The sequence below is a fragment of the Cardiocondyla obscurior genome, linkage group LG17 (assembly GCF_019399895.1).
Source record: "Cardiocondyla obscurior isolate alpha-2009 linkage group LG17, Cobs3.1, whole genome shotgun sequence".
In the NCBI taxonomy this organism is placed as follows: domain Eukaryota; kingdom Metazoa; phylum Arthropoda; class Insecta; order Hymenoptera; family Formicidae; genus Cardiocondyla; species Cardiocondyla obscurior.
In genome coordinates, this window is record NC_091880.1 from 2,849,818 (window position 1) to 2,877,791 (window position 27,974).

The following is a 27,974-nucleotide window of genomic DNA, read 5'->3' on the forward strand; positions in this document are numbered from 1 at the left end:
AACTCAATGCGATAACACGACAATAGTGTACGATCGATTCATTGACACCCAACACGTTTATTAGGCTTTAATCGAATTATATTAATTAATTAATTAAGGTAGGTTAATAAATAATACCTTAATACCTGGCCATCGAGCAAAAAAAATTTGTTAAATTATTTATACATTTAAAATAGTTTTATCTAATACGTAATATGACAGAATTATTTATGGTACAAACATGGCAAAAATTGAAAAAAAAAAAAAAAAATGATAGGGTGTCTGTTCTCGTAATTGATAGGATCACGCGAAACATTGAAAATTGAATACTGGAGTTCTTACGTACTCCAGTCGTATATTACAGTGAGTTATGACTTTTATTTTTGCATACAAGATTATACGTATTTCACACAAGTGCAGTTGGAATCCTCCGTTTAAACGATTATGCCGTTAATTGCTCGAACAGACGTAACAAAATTATCTTATCGCGGCAACGGCCAACCTTCGCCGTCCAAGGAAAAACGTTTGGCCAAAGACGGAGAATGAGCAAGGGACAAATGACACGTAGGAAAGTTTAATTTTTTTTTTTTTCTTTTTTTTCCTCATACCATATAGTTATCAGAGCACAACGATTCTGCGGCTGAAAAACATGCACTTTGCTTAATTATTGAAAACACACTTGATGAAGTACATACGCAAGGGATAGCTAATTAGAGGAATCGGTGAAAAAGGAAAGAAAATTATAACACAGGGCGCTTATAAGAAAAACAATTTATTCGATCAATATCTTCTTTAGCAATAATAAACATATTTTTGGTTTTACCGATTAACATGAATCGCTCGCTCACGCTCGCAAAATTTTATCACTATTGCGCTCGCTCTTTCTCTCTCTACATATATACGGGGGGAGGGTGGGGGAGGGAGGGTTTTCTTTTCACACTCGCTGGACACATACACGAATATCTTGAAAGGTACCTATACTTATTGACCTATTAGTCGCGAATTTTTCTCATATAACTTCATATAATTATAGCACAAAATTGCTTAACGCACGAGCCTCGTGTCGGACGTGTTCGCGCCAGGTATTCGCTGACTACTTGACTTTTTTTTTTTCCCCCCCGTTTTAAATAATCGATTAAAACAAAGGGATTGACACCGAGGCGCAATCCATCGGTCGCAAAAGGCCGCTCACCGCGGGTCTTTCGTCGCTAGCGAATTAACGAAACGTCGTTGATCTAAACTAGGCTTAATCTTCGCGGATAATTAATCAACTAGCTAATTCTAATGGTATGTTACAATCTGTACGTAAGGCCGTAATCTCTGGTAAGCCTTCGAGTACCCGCGAAGTTATCTCGTCGTTATCGTGAAATAATTTCGGGCCTCGTATTTTATTTAAATTTCAGAAAAAAAGGGGGAGAAAAAAAAAACTCGACTGCGTTACCAATCGATCAGGCCCAACTTATGCTATCTTTGGTCCTCTAGCCGCTATGATTCGTTGCCGGATTCGTTTGCGTCGTCGCTTTTTCGCGATCTTTCTCGCCTACGTTTACGCGGGGACGGATATGATTCTTCGGAGATTTTGAAAAATCAGATATTCCTACGATAGAAAAAGAAAAAAAAAAACAAAAAAAAGTTTTCTATATTTACATAAAGCTCTCTCTCTCGCGCGCGTGCTTAAAAGACACATTTTTTCAGAAATTTTGTAGCGTTCGCGAGCTCACGAAGCTCGTTTAATTCAATTAATTGTAACATCGATATTTTCTCCTTTAAGTGCAGATAAAGTACAGCGTGCTTATCACTTAAGCTACCCCACTTCGCTTTCTTTGCATCGATACAAAAATAATCACCTTCATTCACGGCTCCCTACTTTCACAGCAACAAATTCCCGCGGGAAGTATGTCTTAATTAACGGCGGTGTGAACAACGGCCGTTGATAATATTCGTACCGATAATTACAAAAGTGTGCTAAAAAGGCGCGAGGGATAAAATATAAGTAAAATCGCAATTAGAAAATAGAGGCATTTGAAAATATTGATCATGAAATATCTTGTCAAATCGACGTTTCGACACGACATATTATTATTATTATTTTTTTAATAGTTGACTTTGGCTTCAATAGACTATGATACGTGATAAAAAAAAAAAATAATAATATCCGCAATCGGCTTGGAACTCTCGAAACATCTCGTGTATATTTTCATGTTATTGTGCTTAGACTGTCAGATATCAATTGTAAAACAGAAGTAACGCATAAAAAAGTAATTTCTCAATCTGGTTCCAATCGACAAATTAATTTTTTATCAGTTGTATTATATGACTTTATCGACGTCTACGTGAATGATTTCTAGTCAAGATGCTCACTCATAGTTCGCAGGAAATGTCGCTTTGAACGATTATATCATGTTAAAACTAAAATAGAATATAATTAAAGGAACGTGCTAAAGAAAATAATTTTGATATCCGCGTTTAGATGTTTCGAAGCTTAAGTGTACAACCACCAAACATACATATTATTTATGTATTCAAAGGTGAAGAAGCACTTTATTATACAACAAGAGTGCAGTAATAATTTTTTTTTTTTTTTTTAATAAATCGGATATACAAATGACATCGAGGAAAAGCACGTTCAGGGCACTTTGTTTCATCAGCGACCTCAGATCAAATTCAATTCGATCGAAGAGGTGGAAATTAAAATATAGCACATTTTTGTTTCTTTCTGATTTTAATTTAGTTCTCACTCGCTTCGCGGTAAGCATAAAAAAAAAAATATATGTATAACTGCAAAATGTTTTGTGAGTAGCAACATTTCACATACCACGTGCCTCGAGAAATAATATGATACATACATGCATAATATGTACAATATGTTTTTTTTCTTCTCGCCGTTAAATTTTGTAGATGCCACAATTATTTCCACTAACGGGAAACGTTTAATCCGTATAATGTAGTATTGATATATACTCTATCGTGAGTAAGATATTAATGAAAGCGAGTCTTGAGAAACATTTTTAAAGTTCAAAGACAGGAATTAAAACTCTTTTAATTATCAGTATATTAATACGATTAATATTTTAATACATCTTACAATCAAGACAGTTATGCTGAATATCGTAAACAATTATACTTTTGCATGCACTTGGAATTTTCTTTAAAATACTCATTTGCTATGTTCAATTAAATCTGATCGAACAACGCGATAGTTACCACGAGAAAAAAAAAAAAGAAAAAAAAAAGGGAAAAACTGAAGAAATCAAAAATTATATATGTTTCGAACCTTAATAGTAATTCTAACTATGTCACAAGTATATTGATACAGAAATACCAAGACATTGGATGGATTTTAATTAAACACACGGGTCGTCCGACTGATTTATGTAAATACTTCGCGTTCGATTACGTGCTGCACGCTTCATAATTACAGCTCCGAAGAAAAAGATATCGCGGTGTGGTGATTTCGACGGAAAATATTTACCAGTTTCCGTTTCTTTGTTTTTTTTTTCTTTTTTCACCTGAGCATAAAACCCGAAGTGGCTGTATAAATTTCGGCGCTGGGCGACGATCCTTGAATTACGGCACCTCGAATCTGTATCGTGCAATCGTGCGTGCAATCGCGGCTGTGTATTTATCGTTACTCGAGATAAGACTGGGTTATGTCACTTTCGCGCAACGATGCACGCGTCTCACTTGGATGATTCGCGTTAACACTTTCGCAGATGTCCCGGACACTTCGAAACGCCGTCGATACACTACTAGAGTCACGCCTCGAACGCTCGCAATTAAATTTCGTTACCTAGCTATATATATATGTATATATATATATTTTTTTTTTTAATTTATACCGAAGTTAAAGTATTTACAAAATCTCGCTTCCGACTGGCAATTTTGCCTCACAATGTTGCCCTCTGCGAAACCGATCGCGCCGATACCACCGCAGCTTAGCAATACGTACCGCTTGATTTGAAGGGCTTAATGCATTCACGGGTGAAAGGTTCGTCGGACGAACGAGTCTCAGCTGCTACCGGGCACTGATATGACGTGGTAACCTGCGGAGGACGCCGAATGCAGTGGTATCGGCGAGTGTCGGTTCCCGTTGGGCTGCTGCTGCTGTGGCGGTACTTGCAAAGAGCGATAATCAAGCGCTGGAGCTGCCGGATGCTGACCTTCTCGGTGTCTGCGTAGATCGACCTTTCTTTGAAACGCCTTCTCGCAAAGACCGCACTGAAACGGCTTGTAGCCAGTGTGCTTGCGCATATGTGTGATCAGGTTGCTGCTTTGGGAGAAGGCTTTGCCGCATACGACGCACTTGTGCGGTTTCTCGCCTGTAACACAAAATCGACAATAGGACCTGATTAGTATCGTAAATTATTTCATTCGGTTACGATGTCATCTTTGAAAGATATACCCTGACGTTATAAACCGCGTGATTCATTAAGTATTACGATATATATTATGATTCGAATTCGAAATCAATCGTCTAAATATATGTATAATGTAGACATTAAGCTTGCAAATGTAGTAGACGCGATTGATCTTGATCGCCGGCTAGTCACGTCGGGTGGGAGATATGAATTACATTGCAAATTCGATTACGCGGATAAAAGACCCGGCGAGCAGTCTGGAATAACGAGCCAAGGTTAATCAAACGCAACTGAATTAACCAATAAATCGTGGCATCAAGTCGACCGGTAGTAGCGCACTTGCGCGTCTGACGGCGATGACTAAAGACGGTTCTTCCGAAGGCAACCGGTCGTCACACCTTGGCTTACCTCGTCCAGCCACAAAATGCAATTAAGAGCAATTATTTTACGTGTAAAACAAGCAATCGAAGTGTGTCGTCGCGTCCGCGATACTGATATGCGACAGTTGACAAATAATCGATACGCCGTCTTTGGAGGGGGAAAAAAAAAAAATAAAAAAAAATAAAAAAATTAGGGAAATTAAGAGACATCGATAACAGCGCGACGTCGCGAGCGAAAGAAGGTAATCAATTTGCTCGCTACACACCCCGTGTATTATACTTGGAATATTAAAGAACAAGATTACAAGACTGCGCATGCAGCGCTCATTAGGGAAAGTGAAAGAACGTCTAATCAATATAGGTCGAGAAATTATTATAATTAATCTACGATTTTTTTCTTACAAGTTTAATTTCTTTATCGAGAATACTTTATTCCGATGATATCGCCGATTAAATCGATTTATGCTGAATGAAACGACTTCATGCAGAAATACAAGCGAATCCACCTGTGCTAACGGACCAAAAATCGTTTCTATCTTTGCCAAGGTTAATTTTTCGACCAAATGACTAAATTTTTTTTTTTTTTTCTTTTTTCCTCGCTTTAGCAAACGCGCCGAAACGTTTTATTCCGCTTTTGAATTCCGCGTGCTCCTTTCCTCTAAGAGAATTTTCAACGATGAAACGTTATAGTAATAAGAGCCGCGGGTACAGTACGCGCTTTATCGCACATTCCTCGACAAATGCGGCTTCATCGAAAGTAGAAAGTGTCACGCGCGGGATCATTTATTAGCGTCAGCCGCATAATCTCGCACGCATCTTGGAATTGCTCTCGCGATATCGTTACACGAGGGAAAAAAAATCAACAACTTTTACGTTAATCGCCCCGGCAAATCTTGACGCTCAAGTACGATCGTCCTGCACGCAGATCGCGGCCTCGCGGTAGATAGTAATAATAATAAAGAAAAAAATAAAAAAATTATAATAAAAAGTGAGAAGGAGAGAGAGAGAGAGAGATAGAGACTACACTTGTAAACTTCTGTCACGACCTTCTAAAAGTCCATCGTCGCTCGTCTAACGACGATCGACCGACAGTGATAGTACCGAGCAAACACCTGTGCCTGCCCCGAGACGCTCCTGCTCCCTTTCTCTCCCGCACGAAATTCCGAGCAAACAGTTTTATGATTGTAAAGCGACGATAAACGCGAACGGACGCCTCCGAATGTTGTAATGCGACGGAAGGCGTCATCGTTAAGATTCTATCGAAAAGAAATTAATTCCGCGAGTGGACGTTGCGCAAGCGGTATCTTCCTATCTCTCTTCTTCTCCCTTTCGAACGAAACGTACGTAAACGGTGGAAGAAAGAGTTCACGAGTGTTTAAAAAAAAGGAAAAAAAAAAAGAGACAAGAAAAAGAAAAAAAAAAAAAGACAAAAAAGGAAAAGGAAGAAATAACCGGCTGTCTTGACGAAAAAAAAAGTAAGAGCTTCGTACGCGAAACGCGGCTGACAATCACGGAACGTTTCTTGCCCGTGTCGGATGATAGGATCGGTGACGAAAAACGTTTCGATTTATATCTAATTCGTGTTCAATTTGCAGCAGCGTGAAATCGAACGTTGCGCTTGTGAATATTCAATACTCGATACGCACAAAGTATCGATCTCTCCAGCGCGCGTTCAGAATAAAGGGACTTCCTTTTTCCCCCTCAGACACCTCCGATTCTCGTTGACGCGAACGTTCCTTTCTTTAAATTTACTGGCATTTCATTTTGATGTATTATCGCTGGAGTTATCGGTCGCAACATGCGCGCGTGCAATAATGTAGTGGACGACAATGTTACTTTGTCCGGGGGAGGGAGGCAGCCGCGCCGTTTCTTACCATCCTTGACGACTGCGCGAAGGAAAATACAATTATCGTAATTGTACCACCTACGATTCAATTTTTATACCGGCATTGCCGGGCGCAGCGACACAAAGCGCTATCGCATGCTGTTAATATCTTAAGACAATTTATGGGCTTCGAGCAAACACATCGATTTCGCTTTGTATATTTTGCAATACGTTTCTCATACATTTGTGTCAACAACGAATAAGATAATTACGAAACAACAAATTGTGAATAATCTAGTTAAGCTAACATAGGCCACGGGAAACGAGATATCACGATAATTGAAGCGTCATGTGGATTATTTTAAATTTACGCTGACGAATTGTTGCATTTTAATACGCTTTCAAAACCCTCGCGGAATGTCGAAAGAAATTTTAGGAAGCGCGCGAGAACCCAGGATGATTACGATTACGTGTAATAGTTATTTTATAAATATTTGTAAGCGAAATGATCGAGGCGGGTAGAAAAAAAAAAAAAAAAAGAACTGGCCAATACAAGAAATTTACCGAAACCAAAGTCGTTAATATAATTTGTCTCCGCGACTCGGTAATTTTATGCGCGTAAACAATGTTCATAGAATGTATCGCGCCGATATGTACGGCGTATACTTACCACCGAGCTCGTTATGTATGTAATGCGCCGATAATAAAAAAAAAAAAATTGCCCATGCAAACTTGCAAATGCCGCGTACTTAATTATAGCGCTCGCTTTGAATGAGCAAACGCGGCCGATTGTTATTCCGCGTCTTTCGTGACTGTCTTACGATTCGTTACGATTTTGACGGAATTTGTCACGCTGACGAAAAGGAAGGAACTTTCACGGGCATCTTCCTGCCGCGTTTTATCTCGCGACGAGGTATATTTTTAGATATATTTTTAAATACGCACAAAGCTTTATCGGGAAATTTATTAAAAGCTCGGGCTCGCGAGACGTTAGCAACTCTAACGGTTTCGAGGCAACTTTCACTTTGCAAAATTGTATTTAACCAAGCTCGGTGAAAGAAAAAAAAAAGAAAAGAAAAAAAGAAAAAAAAACCGTGCGAAATCGAAAGCAACGCGCAAAATCTACCGCGCGTCTTAAAACAAAATTAAGTCGCGATCGCGAGCTAATACTTAGCTAATCAGTCCGAGGGTAAGGGAGAGAGGAAGATCTATTCGCGGCGATTAAATCACACTTGCCGCGGTCTGTTTAACTTTCGGGACTTTAACGAAAGCGCGCTTCGCGGCTTGGAGTGGCGAGAGTCGGCACGAGGAAGGAAAGCAGGGTGACAGCGCGATGTTTGCCCGAGACTTTTTCTTTTTTTTTTCTTTAATTTTTCCAGGACGCGAGGGCGATATCGCCGTTATCTCGCGCGCGCGAACGCACGAACGAAGAAACGGGGGAGGGTACGATTCCGCGGGCTGCCGGGCAATATTTATCGAGAGTGTCAGCGACCCATACGAACGTGCGTATACACACCGTTCGTCCTACGTACTGTCCCTATCGATCCATCTCGACTCTCATTACCGGCCCCTTACCGGTCGACTTAAATATTTACCGGCTGAAACGTTTGCTTCGCGGCCGATTATAATGATAGGAGCGGATAGCGGCGCTTCTTTGTGTGAGCGCACGTCCATGCGGGACGCACACGGCGGAGCGAGTCTTCTTAATTATGCAGGTCCGTCTCTTTTAACGAACGTGATGTAATGGCGGCAGTATCGACTGCGATGACGGAGAGAATGAGAGGGTGGCGAGAGCCCAGGAGAGGGAGGATCGATTTCGTGCGGATTTTCCCGCGCCTAGAGAAAATGAAGCTCGTTAAAAGATCTCCGTCGTCACGCGATATAGCTCCGGCGCGATTTTTTTTTTTGGGGGGGGGGGAAACGCGTACGAACCGAAAAGCGGGCAGCGAATTAAAATGATTTTCTCCGGGATGTCCGAGGGAGAGTTCGCTCGCAGGCGGGGCGAGATCGATTCCGCGAATTTCGTTGTTGCACAATGCGGTAAACGCCACGTTGATAAAATAACACGCGTGATGACAAACCGCGCGTTTCGTGAAAGCTCGAACTGCACGCCCTTCTTTGTTTTCCCGCCCCCGTTTGGGGTTCAATGACGCGCGAGGAAATCATAGCGTTTGCTGGCACAATTTGCTTGCCAACGTAACATTTCGCTTGATACCCGCGTATTCGCTTCGATTACTCTTTCAGAGCGCCACGCGGGTGGTTGTTTCAGCGAATGTCGAGGTAGAGCTGCCGGCCAGCGAGCATTATCCGCGAATGCCTGCATAGACGAAAGTTCACTAGTTGCGGAAACACGCAGCCGGCGCGAGAGCGATTGTCCCGGCTAGCTGTATTTTTTTTTTTTTCTTTCTTTTCCTCTCTCGCCAATTGCTGCCTGGCATGCGGAAAAAAGTTGTCCTCTATTGGTACCGATCGCCGGAAGCGATCATCAGCCCGAGTTACTCCCGCGTTCGCGCTCTTCTCTTCTTTTTTTTTTCCCCTTTCGATCAGCGGCAACGGGGTGAGCGGGGGATCTTATCGATTCGCTCGGAAAAGCCTAGCAGACAGATCGAAATTGCCGAGTAAGAGCGCTCTCCTCGATAATGATAAAAGTACGCGCGCGAGAGGGCAAACATGTTTTTTTTTTTTTTTTTGGTCAATGACTGTCATCGCGACCGTCATCCTCCGATTATCGCGTCTGCGAGCAGCGGGGGATGCATCCTCGACGAATCGTTTAACCGCGACGCGAAAATTGCGCCACGCAAATATTTTATCGCCGCGCGCGAGCACGCGTTTATCTCGATACGAATCATTGGCGATAACGTTGCTTTCTCTTCGTTCGAGCGAAGCTTGCCGGTCGATTATCGCGCAATAATGCTTGACTCCTCCGATCAATAGTCACTTCTCATTGCATAAGTAATTCTTACCGCTTTGCGCTCCTTCTGCAGTCGAGAACTCATTCGAAGAATATCGACGTTACATCGTAAGTTAACGGATAATACTTGTAGAAAAAAAGAAAATAATTACCGATCCGCAGTTCTGTAATCATGATAGATATCAATTTTATTTCCTGGAAACAAGCGCCCGTGCGTCGCCAACGTTTCTATTCCTCAGGGTCTTTTCTATACAGGTTCAAAGGAAATAGTCGCGGGGAGAGACTCGGTACGTTCAATCAAATAGTAATGTTACGGTAAATGATAATTTCATAGCTAGGGAGAGTAAAGATTTCAAACGCCAAGTTGTTGGACTTTAAAGTCGCCGGGAGAAGGATTCCGCCTAACCATAAGTTATATATATTTTCGATGGAAACGTAACATTTGTCGCTCGTCCCGCGTCATATGGGAGGTGATACACCTTTGAGATGTGAAAGAATCGTGATGCGCGCCCCGTTAATTATGCAGGAAATCAAATTGCGGGCGGTCATCGCTACCCGTTGAAGACACTCACCGTCGTTCGCCGCGATGGTGACAATGAGATACCTGTCGAGTATCCCACGTGTTGGAATTATTGATAATTTTACCGCGGAAAGAAGCTTCAGCGGAACGTTTTACGAATCTTATATTTTCTTCGAGCGAAAGATATTACTGGCGTACTAAGCTAAATCGTCGAGGCGTTATATTCGATAAAAAAAAAGAGGAAAAAAAAAAATACGTCGTAAAACCGCGAGTCATATTTTCCAAGAATACTTTTATCGCGTGAAACTTGACGCGAAAACACCTGAATCTTCACCTCGTCCGAGGATCCCATTGTGTCGCGTATCAGAGAAAACTTTCAAAGCGTCGCTCCGCAGAAAATGGCATAAGTTACAGAAAAGGAAAAGAGCTCTAATGGCCAGATAAATGGTTTATTTATTTGATATGTGGCGAAAAATTTTCACATTTTACTCTTATCCGCGTCATTTTTTTTTCGTATATTTTTCGCCGTGGAATAATAAAAAGAAAAAAAAAAGAAAAAAAAATGAAATAAAGACTCGAATAACGGTTTTTCCGCCAATTGAGTTTACCTTACTGATGATGCAACTCCTAATTGTTATCAATGTTAGTATTGTTGCAGTATCGGATGTACTTTCAACCGAGTCGCATTAAGATACGCTTCTGCCATAAAGGTAAACTATAAATGACGAGTATGATAAACTTTAATAAGTTTAGTATCACCCGCAATTACATTTCAAGGAGTTTTATGACGTAGTAGGAGTTTCTACAAGCTTTTCTGAAAAATTATCGTAAACGTCGGTGATTCGCGTATTGCAGGTATTTAAGTGATAAAAGTACACTTATTTTCCGTATATTCCACGTTATCTTTTCTTTTTTTTTTCGTCGTGTGTAATGCAAAAACGCTTGTGGATGTTGATTGCCTGCACTTTAAATATAAGATATTGACTAGCTTGAAATTTATATAACGATATATAAAAAATTGCGATCAAGCCGAAAACCATGTTAAATTCTTTAAAAATGAACGAACCATTTATCGATTTTAAACGACAGTAAACGTGGCGTTCCGTCTAAAGAAAAAGAAAAAAAAATGTTGACAAATTAATTTAGGTATTAAACTTGAGTTACTTAACAGGATTTAATTTCGCTCGGAAACCGTTTGTCCGCTTAACTTAGCGTGACTCGGGTTAATTAGTAAAATTCTAACACAGGTGCAATTAAGACGTAGATCTTGAGCGCTTTGACTAAACCCGTCGCGGTGTTGCGTTACGAAAGAGCGAAATTGATAGCGGAAAGTCGTTGTGGGAAGGGGTCGATTAAATTCGCATTACGGGTTCGCCCCTTCGTGGAGAAACGGTGGAGTAGACCGTACGGAGTGGCTAGCGCGAAGTTCTTCGAGCATTCGAGGGTGCTATCGCTCCCTTTCTCCGGTGGCTCCCTAACCCACGGCGTCGAGCGGCTTGTTCTCTTAGCCGCTAATTAGCGCGGGACACGCACGCCCCAACGACGACCCGTGTCGGGCACGTGGCGTGCCGGAAACTCGCTTAGCGCGCGACAAACAGACCGTTTCCCATCGTGCATGCGCTCCTTCCGGCTGTTTCCACGAGAAAACGTGGCCGGGGCGGCTGATTAAATCGCCATTAAAACGTGTCCCTATCGCTCGTGATCGGTGGCGTCCTTTCATGTCCCACTGCCGCCGCGGGATGGTCGCTTAAGAAAAACGATTGAACCGCGCGTTATTTGATACGTAGGAGGGTAAAATCGGCGGCTCGATTCACGGGAGAACCAATCGCCAAGATGTTTTCAGTCAATTGCTTTTTCATCGAAATGATTTGTACGGTTTAGTGACAAAACGAGCACGGCATGTGCGACGATACCGATTTCATATTGCAGAGATAAATTAAAAAAATTTATTTTAATACTTTACAAATCGAGAGATTAAACATGACACCGCAGAAGCAGTCGTGACGGTTCCCAATCAATTCGCTACTCATTACTCGGCGGTTAAATTTCTGTTTTCGACAATCCGCATGGCGAGAGGGAGAGAAAATAACTGTCCGCGGGTGCGTGACGAGACACGATTTTCATACGAAAGAACGGCGATAATCTGCCGATATATTTATTGTGAGCAACGTGTGCGTGTTCACGTTTGGGTCTGCTCGCGACACACAAACCTCAAATGAATCAAATCCAGAGCTAATCTGATTGCATGCCAATCCGTCTTTTATTATTTTTTTTTTTCTTCCCTAGCTTCTATTGCAAGAGAGGATAATTGTCCTGTCCGCCGCTGTCGAACGAAATAGCGAAGAGCGGTTGACGACGACATATTTCGCGAGGTTAGATTTTAGCAAGCGATTCGTCTCTCGTCATTTGTCGCGGCAGCGTTTGTACGTCGCGAATTAAACGGCAATGTTGAAGTCTAACGACGCGCTAATGGTCTACGCTCGCTCGCAATTTTTCTTCGGGTAACGCCATCCTTTTTTTATTCGTTTAACGCTCGAGAGTTCCTGCGAGCAGGTTCTCCGAAGAATCCATTCTCGAGGTTCCTCCGTTGAGTGCGAAAGGAGGATGTCAAAAAGTTAGATTTATACGCCGGTCTCTCCTCTACTTCCTTTTTCTATCTAAAGCGATGACGCGATATCGATTCCCGGTGTCGCGTATATGCTTTCTACGTGATTCTTTCATATGCGAAAAGGGTCAGTCGCGTAGAGACGTGGGTGCGACATTCGTGGACGGGGGCACCCCATTGAGGATGCGTCGTGGGTCGCACGCGGTTTAAAAACGACGCGTGTGCGTCCGTTATAAAGGTGTGGTCGGCAGGTCCGTCGTTCCCTACGTTTTTCGTCGCCGCACTTGATCGAAGCGCGGTTGCAACGCAATCTCATTTGCGCGATAACGCGCATCAGGCAAATGCGACTTTTTGCGAGTACTCTTTGCAAATAGCGAATACGATGTACATTACGCGTAATGGATTAAACTAGTAGCTACGATGTTCTCGAGATCCTTAATTAATTTATTTTATAATTTACACGCGACGGAATCGTTCGGTTTGCAAGTATTTTTTTTTTTCTTTTATTCGTTGTAATATCTGAGAGATATTTAACAAAAGCGCCTTACGGCGAATTAGTTTAGAATAAATGCGGTTTGCGCCCGCGCGTAGTTTTTAAGATCGATATCGCTCGTAACTTATTATTACGGAAAAAATTAGAGAGGAGATTGTTTTGGTTCTTTTCGCTTTGTGACCTGCGCGACCTATACGTTCGAACATTTTGCCGATCGCAGGACACCAAAGTTCTGAATAATTTACGAAGTGGTCTACAGTGGCAACAAGGTAGTCTTTATAAATAATTCGAAAACCACCGAGGTCTCCGATCACACGTCTTTTATTCCGAAGCGCGAAATATGCATTTTGAGATACGTGATATATGATATAGAAGAACAACGGCACAATTAAGTCTTACAGCTCTAGATAAAAATTGGCAATTTAGATTTTAAGTACAGTAATACGCGGGAATATTAAATTTATTATAATATATACTTTGGTTTTTTTCTTTTCTTTTTTTTTTTTTCAACGTTGCTGACTTTACTCTAAAGACAGTCTTTTGAATCGAAATACCTTTCTAGTAGATTAATATCGGAGAACGCGTAAATGAGTACGTTTGTCTTAATTATTTTCGATAATAATAGATGGAGAGATAGAAAGAGAAAACTGTCCTGCTATTGAAACTATTTTTAACTGCCCGCTTTGCGCGTCTTCCGTTTGAATATAGAGACTAAGGACAGAAGCTCGTTACCAGCAATTGTAGTTATCGATCGGCGATATGCAGCCAGCAACATTTGGTCGAAGACCGCGGAGAAAGAAGAAGTTTAAGGGAGAACACGCGACAAGCTGTAATTCCGAGGACAAAACTTGGGACGCGTACGAGTATAGTCGCAACGTAAAAATTAGATATACCAAGTAGAGGCTTGTTACTGACAATCGCAATTATCGATGCTCACGCAATGCCCTCGTATGCCGAAACTTTGTCATATGGTCTCCCGCCTTGTCCGGTTAACGCATTATAATCTCTCTTTAGAAAGTCCGAAAGCGACGAGACAAAGAGATCAATGCGATATTATTGCCCCACGATTTGACGTATTATCGAAAACTGTACGCACGCATATAAGAGTAACTTTTATTTTATTTTATTTTATTTTTTTTAACTCGATTTTATTCTGCATTTTGAAATTATTCACATGTGGCGGTTCTAAAATTTTTTCTTCTCTTCGCGATCAAGGACTTAGTCGCGCTTTCATTTAGTCGATATGCTAAAAATCGAATTGCAGTAGATTAAATTGTTGACTCACCGGTGTGGATGTAGGTATGCTTCTTCATGTCCGACTTCTGATGAAACCTCTTGCCACAATATTGACAGGGATAAGGCCTCGTGTCCGAGTGGATCAGCAAGTGAGTGCTGAGCGTGCTTGACCGCTTGAAGGCTTTACCGCACTGCTTACACTATTGTAACAAACAAAGAAATTGGTTTATCTTGGTGGTATGTCTATTTAATGTGCCTGCTGTGCAATCGTGCCTGCAAATATTGCGCCGTACCGCAATATACGTTCCTTGAGAACTTTGATTAAATTTTAATATCTTTCTCGTCTAATAAAGACACGAGAAAGAGATTCTTTTCTGGCGTACCATGATGTAAATCAATCACAATTAGTCATATATATTTTTTTTTAATACTTTTATATACGCTGACTCTGAAAATATTATTTTACTAAATTTTAATAACGCGAAATCGTGGATTATCTTATTTCGCCATTGATAAAAATCTACCACTAAATCACCATCGTTCAATTGTTAGACCGTTAAGCAGCTAATTTATCAATTTCTCCTGGACAACTCGTGCTTCCGCACGCGATATTGATTCTGTCCCTCTCAAATTCTTTTCCGATTTAATATCTTTCCTCAATCTCGTGGTAATCTGTTTCACGTTACATATCGCGTCTATTCGTTTATTCGAATAAAAGCAAACCGTAAAGCGTTAATAACAAATTGTCTAGCTGACTGGCGTGCTTGCCTCTTAAAAAAAAAAAAAAATTTATTTTTTATTTTTACGTAAAACTTGTGTCCCTACCTACTTACGCCAATTGTTATAATTCACGTGAAACGCGTTGCGTTTTCACGGCGCAATTTGCCAACGTCGTAAAGTCTCTCGCTTTTACAACCGCAAGGCGTGTAAGAAAAGGAATAAAAGCGGACGACGAGGGAGATAGAAGACGCGCCGGTTTTAAGCGCCGGGACGCCGCAAGGCACACCTGTGCTCACGAAGCGTCGCTTACGCCTACGTTACCTTCTTTCCTTTTTTTTTTTTTTTCCTCTCTCTCTCTTTCACTCTTCTAGTTCATTGTCACACGGGCGCCAGTCGTCACAATGGCGGGGACGGCGCGGCTCGATGCGTGTCCAGGCTGACAATTTATACCGGGTATGAATATGCCAACCGCGGAATATTATTGCGCGCACGAGTACGCATGATTCATGTCGCGACGCGATCAATATGTACGGAAGAGCCGACCTGTCTTCACGCGAACGTTCGACTTCTTCGCGACGATATCGCCGCGCGCGAATCTTAATCCATCGCCGTTCGCGATTGACCGAATCGAGGATTAGAATCGGCGCGTGATAAACGACCGGGCGCGATTTACGATTACCGCGATACCGCCGGGCGCCCACATGCTCGAGAACTGCCGCCGTAATTTTTCGTGATTACGGAGCTCGTTATTTTATATATCGAGGACAGCTTCTGGTCTTGCACGCGGCAGATCACACGTGGCGAGCTCGCCGATTTTTTAATACGTTCATCTCTCTTAAACGTGGAAGCTAACTCGTTTCGATCAACGACCCGTATTACGCGTACACAAAAACGTCCGACGTCAGGATGCAGGAAGACAATACATTCGGAGACCCTGCTTGTGTTTAACCGGTAATTAATGCAAGATGGTCACGTAGCCGGTATACGCCAACGACAATAGAGACTCCCACGCGTAACAATTGTCACCCTTAATTGCTCTCGTTGCCCATCTGGCAAAGACCGGGGAGCTTTCGGTACGGTCAACGGTAGGACATCCCGTTCGCGGATGCGAGGGGTAGGAAAAGGAAAGCGGCGCCTTAGTGGGAGGGTTTTCATTAATAAGTACCGGCGGAACGCCTGTGTCGAGAGATCGCGAAGGAAACGACGGATTGTGGGAAGGATGAGGCGAGCCAGTCTCGCCATTGTCGCCGCACGAAAGCGTCTGCTTCCGGTACGGCTCGGAAACAAAGCCGAGAAAGAGATAAAGGGACGAGAAAAAGGGAATAAGAGAGAGAGAGCGAGCGAGAGAGAGTCCGTTGCCTTTGCTCTCCAAGTCCTCTGGCCAGTTTATGCGCTCCTCGCGATTCGCGGCTCCTCGAAATCGCGTAATTACCGATCTTTCGCGACGGTCTTTGTATCGAAACATCTGTCGCTCGTCGACGAAGGCGCGAATTAAATAAAGAAATAACTGCGGCTTTCCCACGGACGGCTCGTTTAAATACGCTGCGGTATATATCGCAAACACTAATTATTTAACTGACCTCCGCGTAATTTTCATTTATTTAGATATTTCACTAAAAAGATGAGACATAGTGCTTGAGAGGAAAATAAAAAAAAAAAAAAAATATATTATATAGGAAACCGATTAAAAATCCGAGATGTGAAAACCGATTAATTGGAAAGTGGAATAAACAATTTATAATATCTGATTATTTAGTCACCTTAATTTCGGAGACAGTACTTTTTAATGTAACAAATTGTAGTAGGCTAAGTCAAGCTTGAAATGTCGAAAGCCTTTAGTAATATTAAGAATTTAACGTCAATTTTATATCGCGCATACACATGTGTTACGTACGCACGCGTATAGGCTCGTGTGTGCGTGTGGCCCACATATCCTAATATGCCGAGTTACGGTTACGTGTGTCGTCGACGTAAAACCACGGCGAGGCGAGTTTCTCTACTTCCATTCAATCACACGTAATTGAGGCGACCAGGTCTTTTGTCGAGGTCCGCGTACTCGTCAAAAACGTTTGACCCGTTTCTTCGCCCCGTCGCATTTAAGGGCATTTGCGCGCCCCGAAGAAATTCATATCGCGTGACTCCGCGGGCGAAGCTTCGATTTTTCTCTCATCCTCCGAACAGAACGGAGACTGGTTTTACGACGTGTTGGTAACACGTGAGAGAGAGAGAGAAAGAGAGAGAGAGAACCCCCGGTCGTTTCTGTGCGTAGCGAAAGGAAACGTCGCGATCGCGCGCGCGACGGCCGAGGATGGACCGACGTGCGTACGACTCGTCCGTCCGGATTGCTTCGTTATGTTAATTAGACCGTGCCTATGTTGTAACAGATGCGCGATGACGTCTAACTTAAACTCAAGTATTTGATGACGTTTCTTTTAAAGCAACTGGAAAGTGACAAGGTGTCATTCTAACTTCTCTCATAACGATTTGGAATTTATTTCACTTTTTCAGCTGTTAAAAATAATACGCGTTTCTTTCTTTTTTTTTTTTTCTTATTTATTAGCTTGTACTAGCTATAAAAATTTAAATAAAATTGCTGCGTGAATCTAATTAAAAAATAAACCGCGTACGCTTAAATTTCTTTGAATAAATCGTTTTTTTTTCCCCTTCGTATTAAAAACCTTCATGGTTACATGCATAACTGAAAGGGAAAAATATCGACTTTCAAGAAAATCAACGTGACCCGACCATCAGATTGGTGAGAAGCACTTTCCCGTTGCTCGTAAAAAAAAATGAACACCAGCAAGTTCCACATATCGATCATCGGCGACCTTTTTCAAAAGCTGTCGCGTTCTGAGAAGCTAGCTCATAAACTATTAATCTGACCGAGAATAATGCCTTTGTCTTCGTTTATAAAAATAATGTTAAATTAATTTATGCTTTAGATATGCATTAATAATCATAAAAAAAATCTTTTTTATTATCGAGAAAAATTAATTATTTATATTTCATTGTACAACGTTAAATTCACAGTATTCTCCTGATATTCTACATTTTATTTGTGTAAGAAAAAAAAAGGGGGAAAAAAAATACAGTTGTGCTTGCGCTTTAAACCGCAATCAAGTAGCTTATTACTAGCGTGGCAGAAATAGAATTAGTCCAAACAATCAATGGATAGCTTATTCTCCCATCGAGTAAACTATTAATACCAATAGGTTGATTATAGTTGTCAGTTGGATCGAGTGCGTGGTTAAATTCTTGGAAATAGATAGGGAGCATCAAAGCTCTAAAACGGAGGGAAGAAACGGGAAAGGGCGAAAAGGGAAAGGTCGCTAAGATGGGACCAATTACCGTTATCGATACGTTGTTTAGGGGTGCCGCGGAATCGAACGCTCGGTCGATACCGAGCCGGCGTGTGTGGAAATCGTAGATACCTTTACGAGCTTTGCTGACGCGATCGCCAGTAAAAGCTCGAGTCATTCGGCGGTCGGGCTCGTAAAATTCGGCATCGACACCGAGACACGCGCGCGATCGTGCGGTCCACTTGCCGATGGGTAGCTCCGAATATTGTAGAAACCGCGAGTCGAAATTTCCAGGACTGATATCGGTTGTCTTCCCCGAAAGCGTATCGGCCATCGTCCGCGGTAAAGAATTCGCAATGATTCGCCGTTGCGCGATTTGCGCAGAAAACAGTCTGTCTTTACGACGGCGATACTCGGGAGCTTTCAATCATTGCTTGATTTTTAAATCAGGAACTATAATAGTACTTTCTTTTTTTTTTTTCTTTTTCTTGCTAAATATATCTTCGAATCGATTGAAACAATGCGGAGTAAATTCCTTCCTATGCACCCGCTTCTTTTCTAAAGAGAGCATCACTGCACAGATTATTGTTTAAATTTATCGTTAAGCGCGTTGTTTTTCACCGAAATAACCAGTCGCGTACTCGCGGAGTAAACAACTTTTAACGCATGGTCGCTGATGAAGTAGGATAAAAATGCGCAAATGAGAATAAAGAGGTATAATGCGAGAGCACTCACTTGAAAAGTCCTTTCCGTCGAAGAGGGCGGTGTAAGCGGTGAATGATGAATTTGCCGCGTAATTATAGGGGTCGAGGACGGACTCCTGCAGGACGGTGCTCTGGTTTCCCTGGCCTCCCTCTCGCACACCGAGCCCGGCGACCAGATTTCACTTTTTCTGCTACCGATACTCGACGATACGTCGCTCGGTTTCGTGCTGAGATTCAACGGCACTTCCTCCTCTGAAATAAAAATTCGTCCATTTTCGTTACTTGAGCGTTTCGTTTTATTCTCACTTAAAAAAAAATTACTTTACATTGCGAAGAATCTTTTTATTTAGGCTAATACAATTATATAAAACTCTTTAAACCCGCGCGCAAATGCAACACGACACATGTAAAAAACTTAACGGCGATGAGTATGTTAAACGCTCGTGTAGAATTATTTAATCGTAAAGTTAATCGACCGCGGCTGTAACGGAAAGCATCATGAAACGAAAAAAAAATATCTCACAAAAAAAAAATAAAAAATAAAAAAGGGGGAGCAATAATTTATGATTGATCGTGTACCATCATGACTAAAGGCGGGGAAATTTTATAGTTTCGCACATCATATACATACATGCGCAGATAGCAATTAATTGATCGTAATTAGTATCTGTACGACAGAGTCGAACGGCGACGATAAATGATGTCTCGTGTGACAACGTTGGTCGATCGATAGCACCCACTTACCAATAATTGCTCATTAATCGGTCTACCTTTTTTTTCTTTTTTTTTTTTTTTTGTAAAAGAGCACGTTTTAACCGCTCTGAAAAAGCTTTATACCGAGAACTTGGCTGAATACAGGTTTGCTGGACTTACTCTTCAAAATCTAAATACTCAATTATTTTCATTGGATCTTTCACGCTTTTGTTTCTACATTCGTTTAAATCTCTTCCATTATTTGAAACCCTTTAACAGCCGTAACGTTCAATAAAATCTCACCAAATTTAGCCTTCTCCGGCGTGCATCTTCGGGGTGATCCGGGACGCGCCGGACTTAGAGGTTCCGAATGAATAGGTGAGCAATTCGTGACCGGTGTTGTCTGTTGGGACGGGATTCTCGTAGGCGGGAGCAAAGAATGTGGCAGCAGCAGGCCCATGTGACGAGCCCACCAGGCACCCCCAGATGCCCCATAACCGCCGTACATTAGACCGCAACGCATGTCTGAGACAACAAAAGTAACAATACTGAGCTCGAAGCGTAGAATTTAGAAGTGTGATAATTTTTGTGGAAGAGAAAATTTACAAAATTGTTATACATTTGCAAAATGTCATGCAGGGCACCTTAACGAGACAGAAAAAAGAAATTCTTATATAAGTAAAGGAGGAATGCGTAAAAACAGTATTTTACAAAGTTTATTTATTTGATTAATTAAAAAAAAAAAAGAAAAAAATATATATATACAATATCTTGCTGCTCGGTTAGAGATCATTAAATACATTCAGGTTACGTAATATCAAAAATATCTCCCTCACCCGCGTCATTCGTTCTATCGCGACTTACCTCGCGCGGCAACGCTAGCGCTGAGTGGTAAACCCTGTAGTCTCAGATCGGGATTGTAATTCGACACGAGGGTGAAGGCGCTGAAACGATCGGGAACGGGTTGACAAAGGCCCGAAGGTGCGTTCGTGGAGGCGATGGTGCTTGAGCTGCTTCCCGGTACACCTGGGCTCCAAGGCGAGGACGGTAGCGTGATTATGCTGGGGCTGCCTGGTGGCGAGAGGGTAGCCGGGGGTGACAAAGCGCCCGCCGGAACTCCCACGGGATTGCAATGAAGTTCCGGTTTCATGTGCCAAGTTCGAGGTACCGCTTCTATTACGAGAGAGAAAGAGAAAAGAGAAAGAGAGAGTAAATACTTTGCTTATCATCTTTATATCCCCGCGGGATATGCTCGGAATATAAGAATAAATTTTGTAAACCGCCGACTACTGCGCCGTATTTGTTTCAAGCAAGTTTTTCCCCATACTTTAGAGTACTTTTTCAAGCACTTAAAATAAAACAAATGGTTTTTGCGTATGTATATACATGTAAGTTGAAACTAGCTAAATTGATAATTTCGTTTTTATCACTCACGTGCCAAAATGTATAATGTGCTAAGGTTATTAGAAGTAATGGCCTTTAATTAGAACAATTAAAAAAAAAAACATCTTTATTCAGGAACAACAGCGTTGTTTGGCTAACACGGAAACTTTTATTCCGTGCGTTTTGTATCTCGTATGCTCGATAGCGAAAATGATAACCGAAAGGCTTGTAGAATACAAAGTTTCGAAAATTTACATTGACAATAAGTGCAAGTTACATATCGCGTAAAAACATAAGTAAAGACTGTGTTCAGGGAACGCGTTTATTACGTGCATACGTAAAACATATACGTTAACAGAGACATGAATAATACATAGAGCCTCGGAGCGGATCCTTTCGTGATACATTAAATCTGATCTGCCGATCGCGATCGAAATCTCCCGATCGCATAAATAGTTTAAAATCACGGCTTAATCAAACGCGCGGATCGGAAATGTTCTAAAAATAAGAACGTTGCGCCGCAACGTGTATCTTAAGTTTCGAATTCCAAACGCGTTTCGTTAACGCATGAAAGCCCCCGTAAATGCAAATTCTACTTCTACTTCATATATTATTTGTAATAAAACATTTTACGCACAAACGTACGATTTTACATTAACGAAATATCAATTTATCACTTTATACAAAATAATTATAAATAAATATTAAAAGTCTCAAATACGAAATTATCGCGATTCAAATCAACTCTCTGTAATTACACGTTATGTTTTTTTTTTTACACGCAATTTAAAGATTTCTTATCCACGCCGGGGCTTCAAAATTGATCGTGCCGTCTAAGCGTTACGGAATAATTAATCGCGATACACGTCCCGCGGATCAAGATGCGGCAAATCATTTATCACATTCGTAACTAATCGGAGATCGAGCCGCGGCACAACCCCACCGTAGCCACCTAAATCACATGGTTCTTTTATCTCGTCCGATGGATAACAGAGAATTAGGAATGCGAGTCCGAGCTCCATATTCATAACAATTGTTCGGTCAGAGGCGTATTTAAACCGTTGCAGATGTCTATCGTGCGGCGATCTTGCGCATCGATGAATACGGAATGTTCGTGCACGCTGCGTGTTAACGCAGGCACGGTCGACGTTTAGCGTATTGTCGGCAGCGTCATTTTACGCGTAGCAGATTCGCAACGGAATAAAGAAGGCAGAGGCAAAAAAAAAAAAAAAAAATAAAGAAAAAAAGCGGAATTTACGCGCGAAAGGGCGAACGCGCGGGAAAGAAATCACGAACGCGCCGGCTGGTTGTCGGCCAGCGAAATGAATTATAAATCGTGCGTGCGCGACTCACGACGGGTATCAGACGGACGTATCGAGAGGCGAGATTCTAATCGCGCGAGGTCGGGCAGATGTGATTGCTCGACGGCGGCTCCGCATCGCGACATGTTCGCGATAAAATGTCCCGGCCGCGACTGTTCGACGTAAACTCGACGGGACAGGCTTTCAAAAAGCAAATGCCGATCAGCCTCGCGTTGTAGCGATAATCAGCGGTAATGAAATAAATACATTTATTTGCACGCGGGTCGTTCCCCGTCACGCGATACGCGCGATCCCGCGCTGATTTCTCAAGCTGTCTCGAAAATTCAGCGTTCAGCGTGTCGGCCGAGGAGAAAAGTGCAATCTGCCGCGGTATTGACGACCTTCTCTTTTCCCCTTTTTCACGTACCCGATACATTCTGTAGAAGAAAGAAAAAAATATTTCGTTTAAAAGTAATTCCGTTGCGTGCAAAATTTTATTAAAAAACAAAAAAAATTAATTAAGGGAAATTGTGTATTAATTTGTGAGCTTGTAATAACGCATTGGTGAAGGAGATAATTTTTAACGTTCCGCAAACAAACGAATAATTAACAAGATAGAGCACGATGCGAGCGCAATTACTCGCCGACGCGGGCGATTTGTAGGACACGCGAATGAGCGAGTGGAAATAGAAATAGCGATTTCGCGTGGAACGTACGGTTTGTTGGGAAAGTCAATGATAACTCGCGAAGTAAATCACTGGCTCGAAGGTCCCACCACTTCGATAAGGATCGCGTCTGGACATAAACTACGACTAATAACCGCTACTCGTTGTTTGAATAAATCTGTAATGCATTCGTACGAACATTTTTACATAATTCATGCGCGAACGCATCGGCAGCGAGAATTTGTTACTCGTTTCCATAGATAACGGTGCACGATGTAGTTCCCCGCCAATCGCCGGAGACTTCTTATTGCGAATTTGAGTTACTGCTCCTCGGTTTGGGAGCGAATTGAAAAGGGAAACGAGCTCATCGCGATGCGTTCGACATAGTAAAAAAAAAAAGCACGCCGCTGATAAGAGTCATATAATTTTTTTTTTTTTTTTTTCGGCGGATAGCTTAAATTGTAGTTTAGCGAGGAAAAAAAAAACCAAACAAGAGAGGATCGAACGTGTAAGATGTATTGACCTTCAAGTCTAATAAATTGTTATGAAAATGTATGAGATTAGAACGCGAGAAATGGTTCGGCTTACGAGATGAAATACATATGTAACGAACGTGTGTCGTAGAAATTTCGTTTTGTTAAACCGTAAACGGGAAAACTGCTCGGGAGTCACGACACACGGCGTTTTCCTGTTGAAATTCGAGGCCTCGATGTTAGATGGACACGTATTTAGACAGGTGAGGCCAATTCAACGATATATCACGCTGCACTTCTGCGTTGTTATCGTCCATGCATCATGTCACCCGCAGAATAAAGAACCATACACTGCTAGTTGCGCGTATGAGAATAAATCATGAGCGCCGCGAGCCCGATTTCCTTTTAATTTTGCGCGACGACAAGCGGTGAATAATATCAAACAGAAATGTCGAAACGTTACGTGTTCCAGAAAAAAAAAAAAAGAAAGAGGAAAAAGAGAGAGAGAAAAAAAAAAACTACAATGTATAAATAAAAATATTGGATCACGCAAAACCAGAAACGTAACGATATGTAACGTAAAGTTAAAAATGTTACATAGAACCTACCGCGTGCGTTCGCTATTGATTAACTTAATTATTATCGATTGGTCAGAACAAATAAAGAAACAAAGGTACAGGTAAATTCATAAATAATATATTCCGTCGCGGATCGTTTCGACTATTAGCGTTCAGATATCGTGAAATTTTCCTTTTTTTTCTGTCTCTGTTCTATTTTTTTTTTTTTTTACGATCTTCGGTAACGAATTATTGTTAAGACAGACGGTAAATAAACTGCAGAGCCGTGCCGTATGCGATAATCGATGCAATAACAAAAATCTTCGATTAATGATAAAGATTGATGATAAAGATTGATTGGTTCAGCGCGTGGGCACTTGTGGAAACACGTTGCCTCAACAGATTCGAGGTACATTAACTACGTCACTTCTTAATTTCACACTTGAGGCTGGGGACGTGTTCTTGCATCCATACGAAATGAATTCCGAGTCAATGAGTCGTTCGTGTTTTTATCGGCGAAATTAATAGCGGCCAGATGGGACTCTTTTAATTATCGATTAATCATTTTAGACTGGCGCAGCATTTTTGTGAATGGAAAACGTTTCTTTAATTCACGCGAGGATTCGGAATCGAAAAAGAAAAAAAAAAAATATATACATCTGTTTGTGATTACGTTATATTGACGGAAATTTCCAATCGTGCACTTGGTAAATTTTTTATTCCGCGTCAACGTGCGTATTTCGCTCTAAGAAACGTCCAAATATCAATGAGGAGACAACCTGCCAATTAGCGAATCAATTAATTGATAATAAATGGAGCCTTTAGGCCCCGTGAACGGCGAGCCTTGTTTACTCGTTAATTATGAAAGTAACTACCATTGCAACGACTCATCGTGAAATCTCGAAAAACAATCATGAATATTTACAGGAAGCCTTGATTAAGCTGTGTGAACAAGTGTCAGATGTTCTTTTCACCTGAGCCACTTTAAGTCGGATTTTTGGACTTACGAGCTACATTTTCCAACGGAGATTAAAATAAGCATTTGGCTTTAGATAGCAGGCGATATAGTTTAGTAATATTATACAAATTAAGTAGCATTGTGCACTTTAATAAATTAAAATATTCCTTTTAATCTATTTATAAAAAAATCTAACGCACGCTCTCGAAAATTTGTAAGAATACGATTATGCCATATTTTATTAAAAAAATTTTTTTAACGCAGTAAAAAAATTGATGGTATATGTTAGTTATTTTATGTAAGCGAGTAAAGTGCAACGATGTTTTAGAAATTTACACATGTTTCTAACAGTAATATTTGCATTCATGATGCGTTTAAAATGCCGAGCTATTCTAATGCCTCGTGCTTCGGTTATCATCGGCGGCAGCTTATCCTCGGTATAACTTTTTCGCTTTTGCTTACGATAATACACGCGCGACGCTAAAATCTTTCATTTATTTAAAAAGCCATGCGCTTTACAAAGGTATATCTAAGCGTTACTCGCATTCTATTAAATCTAATCGTCCGTAAAAAACAGAAACACGAGCACGGAAATGAATATAAATTTACAGATATACAAAATATCGATAGATAATTTGACAAAAAAGTGTAATGAAAGAGATATCCATTTGGAGTATATTTGAATTTCGAGGATGCAAATTCGGGGTATCTGCGCAGTGACTAAAAAGTTAAATAAAATTTTATTGAATCGCAGATGTATCAGCTGAGGTTCACATCTGAAATTATAGAGCAGCAAACGCAAAAACAGAAATGTCGAACATTCATGTCGTCTGTTAGAACAGATTACGCAAACAATCTGTGAGTTTCTTTTTTTTTTTTGTTTCTTTTTTTTTTTTTTTTAGAAAAGTTTACACGAAATCAGTATCGGAAATTATGTCTGTAGAACCGCAAACGTATATCTTAGCAGTGTAAATTCGCTAAGAAAATGCGACGAGATCTTAGAACTTTTTGAATATTCGAGCTAAAGTAAATCGTGACGACCGAAACATTTTCTGAGGACACAGTTTTATTTACATGCGAAACAAAACAAGATACAGGCGGACTTCGTGCATACCTTTTTCAAAATCGTCATTATTATAGCATATAATTTTTAACAGATACTTTCGCGTTGCAAAGAAATGGCGATAGACATGCAAATTTATCCGTTTAAAATGTACGCGATGCGCACCGTTTAAAATGTTAAACGCCAAAATAATCGCCGAATACAGAGTTGACGAATATAAGAGCGATTTGGAAGACCGAAACGTTTAAGACGCGGTGATAAAGATCAGGTGCGGATATCGGCGGGAAAAGAAAAAAAAAAAAAAAAAAAAAAAACACGCAAGTGACTACTTTCGACTTCTGATAAGACTCACGGTTGACGTCGTGGAAAATTACGACGGAGGTTAAAACGTTAAATCATTTTTAAATTATCGTCACGCTGAATGGAAATGTGAAAAATCAAATTCGATCGGCGGGCACGCCGATGACGGATGCGGCATGTTTTTATGGAAGATAAGCTCATTGTTACTCACGTTCGCTCATGTTTTCCATAATCGGCAGATTCGTGGCCGTGCTAGCCTTCAATGCGTAATTCGATCTTGTATCATGAAAAGAAAGTGTTGCGCGCACTTTTATTTATCCACGAAATCACAGAACGCGCGAGTGAATCAAGTTCCGATATTCCACGCAAGGGCTACGTTACCGAGAATTCAACTTGTTGACGTGTCTAACAGCGAATGAAGCCTCGTACCGCGAATTTTATGACTTTTCTTTAGCGACCACAAGCCGTAATTCACCGGAGCTGTAGCAGACGAGAGATCCGTAGGACACGTAGAACGCGAACGAAATGTAACTCTCGGCAGGTGCGCGCGATGAAAAAAGCGCGACTAAGTTTACCGGAGAGTTAAGCGAGTCGACGGTCGTCACGTGCTATCGCGATGATTATCAACTGGCGGCGTGTCGTTTCGTGTTCGAAGATACTGTACCTGATCCTTTACTTACTATTTACTTACATAGAACGTGTTAACGCGTTTACAGTTAACACGCTTTTTTTAATCTATATAGATTCTTTACTCACCACACATCACGTTCGGGTCTTGTGCCAATGCGTGAACGAATGCGTTAAAATTGCACGACGTTCATCGAGCCGGCGCACTCTTTCCGACGGCGGTCCCCGCGCACTAGAGCCTCTTTTCAGATCAGTTCCGGTCACACAGATTACTTCGGCGAACGTCGAACTATCTGGCACACGCCTGCTCCCTTCCCGCACAGATATACCTTCGCGGAAGCGCGCGGTCCCTAGACCTTCGTTAGGTTCGCGAGATCAAAGTCTTCTCTCGGCGACGATCTTGGAACCGGTTCCGTTCACCACCGATCGGCCGGCCGCAGTCTCTTTCCGCGAGTCACGTGATGATCATCGAGATCAATCGCGAGTCGTCGTTTAAATCGATCCTTCTCTTCCTTTCGCTCGAGCGTCACCGTCGCTTCGATTTTGAACTCGAACTGCCGCGAATTTGTGCTTGATCCCTCGGCGAACTCTCTTCGTGTCAGCCACCGACTTTCTTCTTCTAACTCTTTTTTGTTTTTCTTCTTCTTCTTTTTTTTTTTTCTTTTGTTTTCGCGACGACTAGCGCACTACTCTAATGCGTACTGCTGGGAGTAGCTACGGGTAACTCTGATCAGTCCGTACTAGATGGAAGAAATTCTCACTCTTCCCTCTCGGAGTGTCCTGACTAAGAGCAGGACCCCGACTAACCCCGCGGTGTGGCCGAGGAGGGCACGCACGGTCTCTCGCGTGTGAGGACGAGCGTGTGTCGGCCAGTCCGTAGCGTCCCCTTACCTGGTCTGCCTCCTCTCCGCACTCCGGTTTCGC

General features: G+C 41.6%; 1 protein-coding gene and 1 long non-coding RNA gene across 3 annotated transcripts in view; one reads left to right on the forward strand and one right to left on the reverse strand.

The window, feature by feature from the left end:
- Nucleotides 1-27,974, forward strand: part of LOC139109296 (uncharacterized) — a 111,446-nt gene that overhangs the window by 29,408 nt on the left and 54,064 nt on the right. The window lies entirely within an intron of this gene.
- LOC139109468 (uncharacterized) lies at nucleotides 736-27,973 on the reverse strand. Of its 2 annotated transcripts, none has more exons than XM_070668561.1 (6): nucleotides 27,180-27,973; nucleotides 20,588-20,896; nucleotides 20,027-20,248; nucleotides 19,062-19,282; nucleotides 14,357-14,507; nucleotides 736-4,298 (listed from the first exon to the last, which is right to left on the reverse strand). In XM_070668561.1, the coding sequence occupies exons 1-6, from the start codon at nucleotides 27,184-27,186 to the stop codon at nucleotides 3,988-3,990; spliced, it is 1,221 nt and encodes a 406-aa protein (XP_070524662.1). In that variant the 5' UTR covers nucleotides 27,187-27,973; the 3' UTR covers nucleotides 736-3,987. The 2 variants fall into 2 exon arrangements, with proteins under 2 accessions (XP_070524662.1, XP_070524661.1); XM_070668560.1 differs by lacking the exon at nucleotides 27,180-27,973 and adding an exon at nucleotides 26,635-27,170.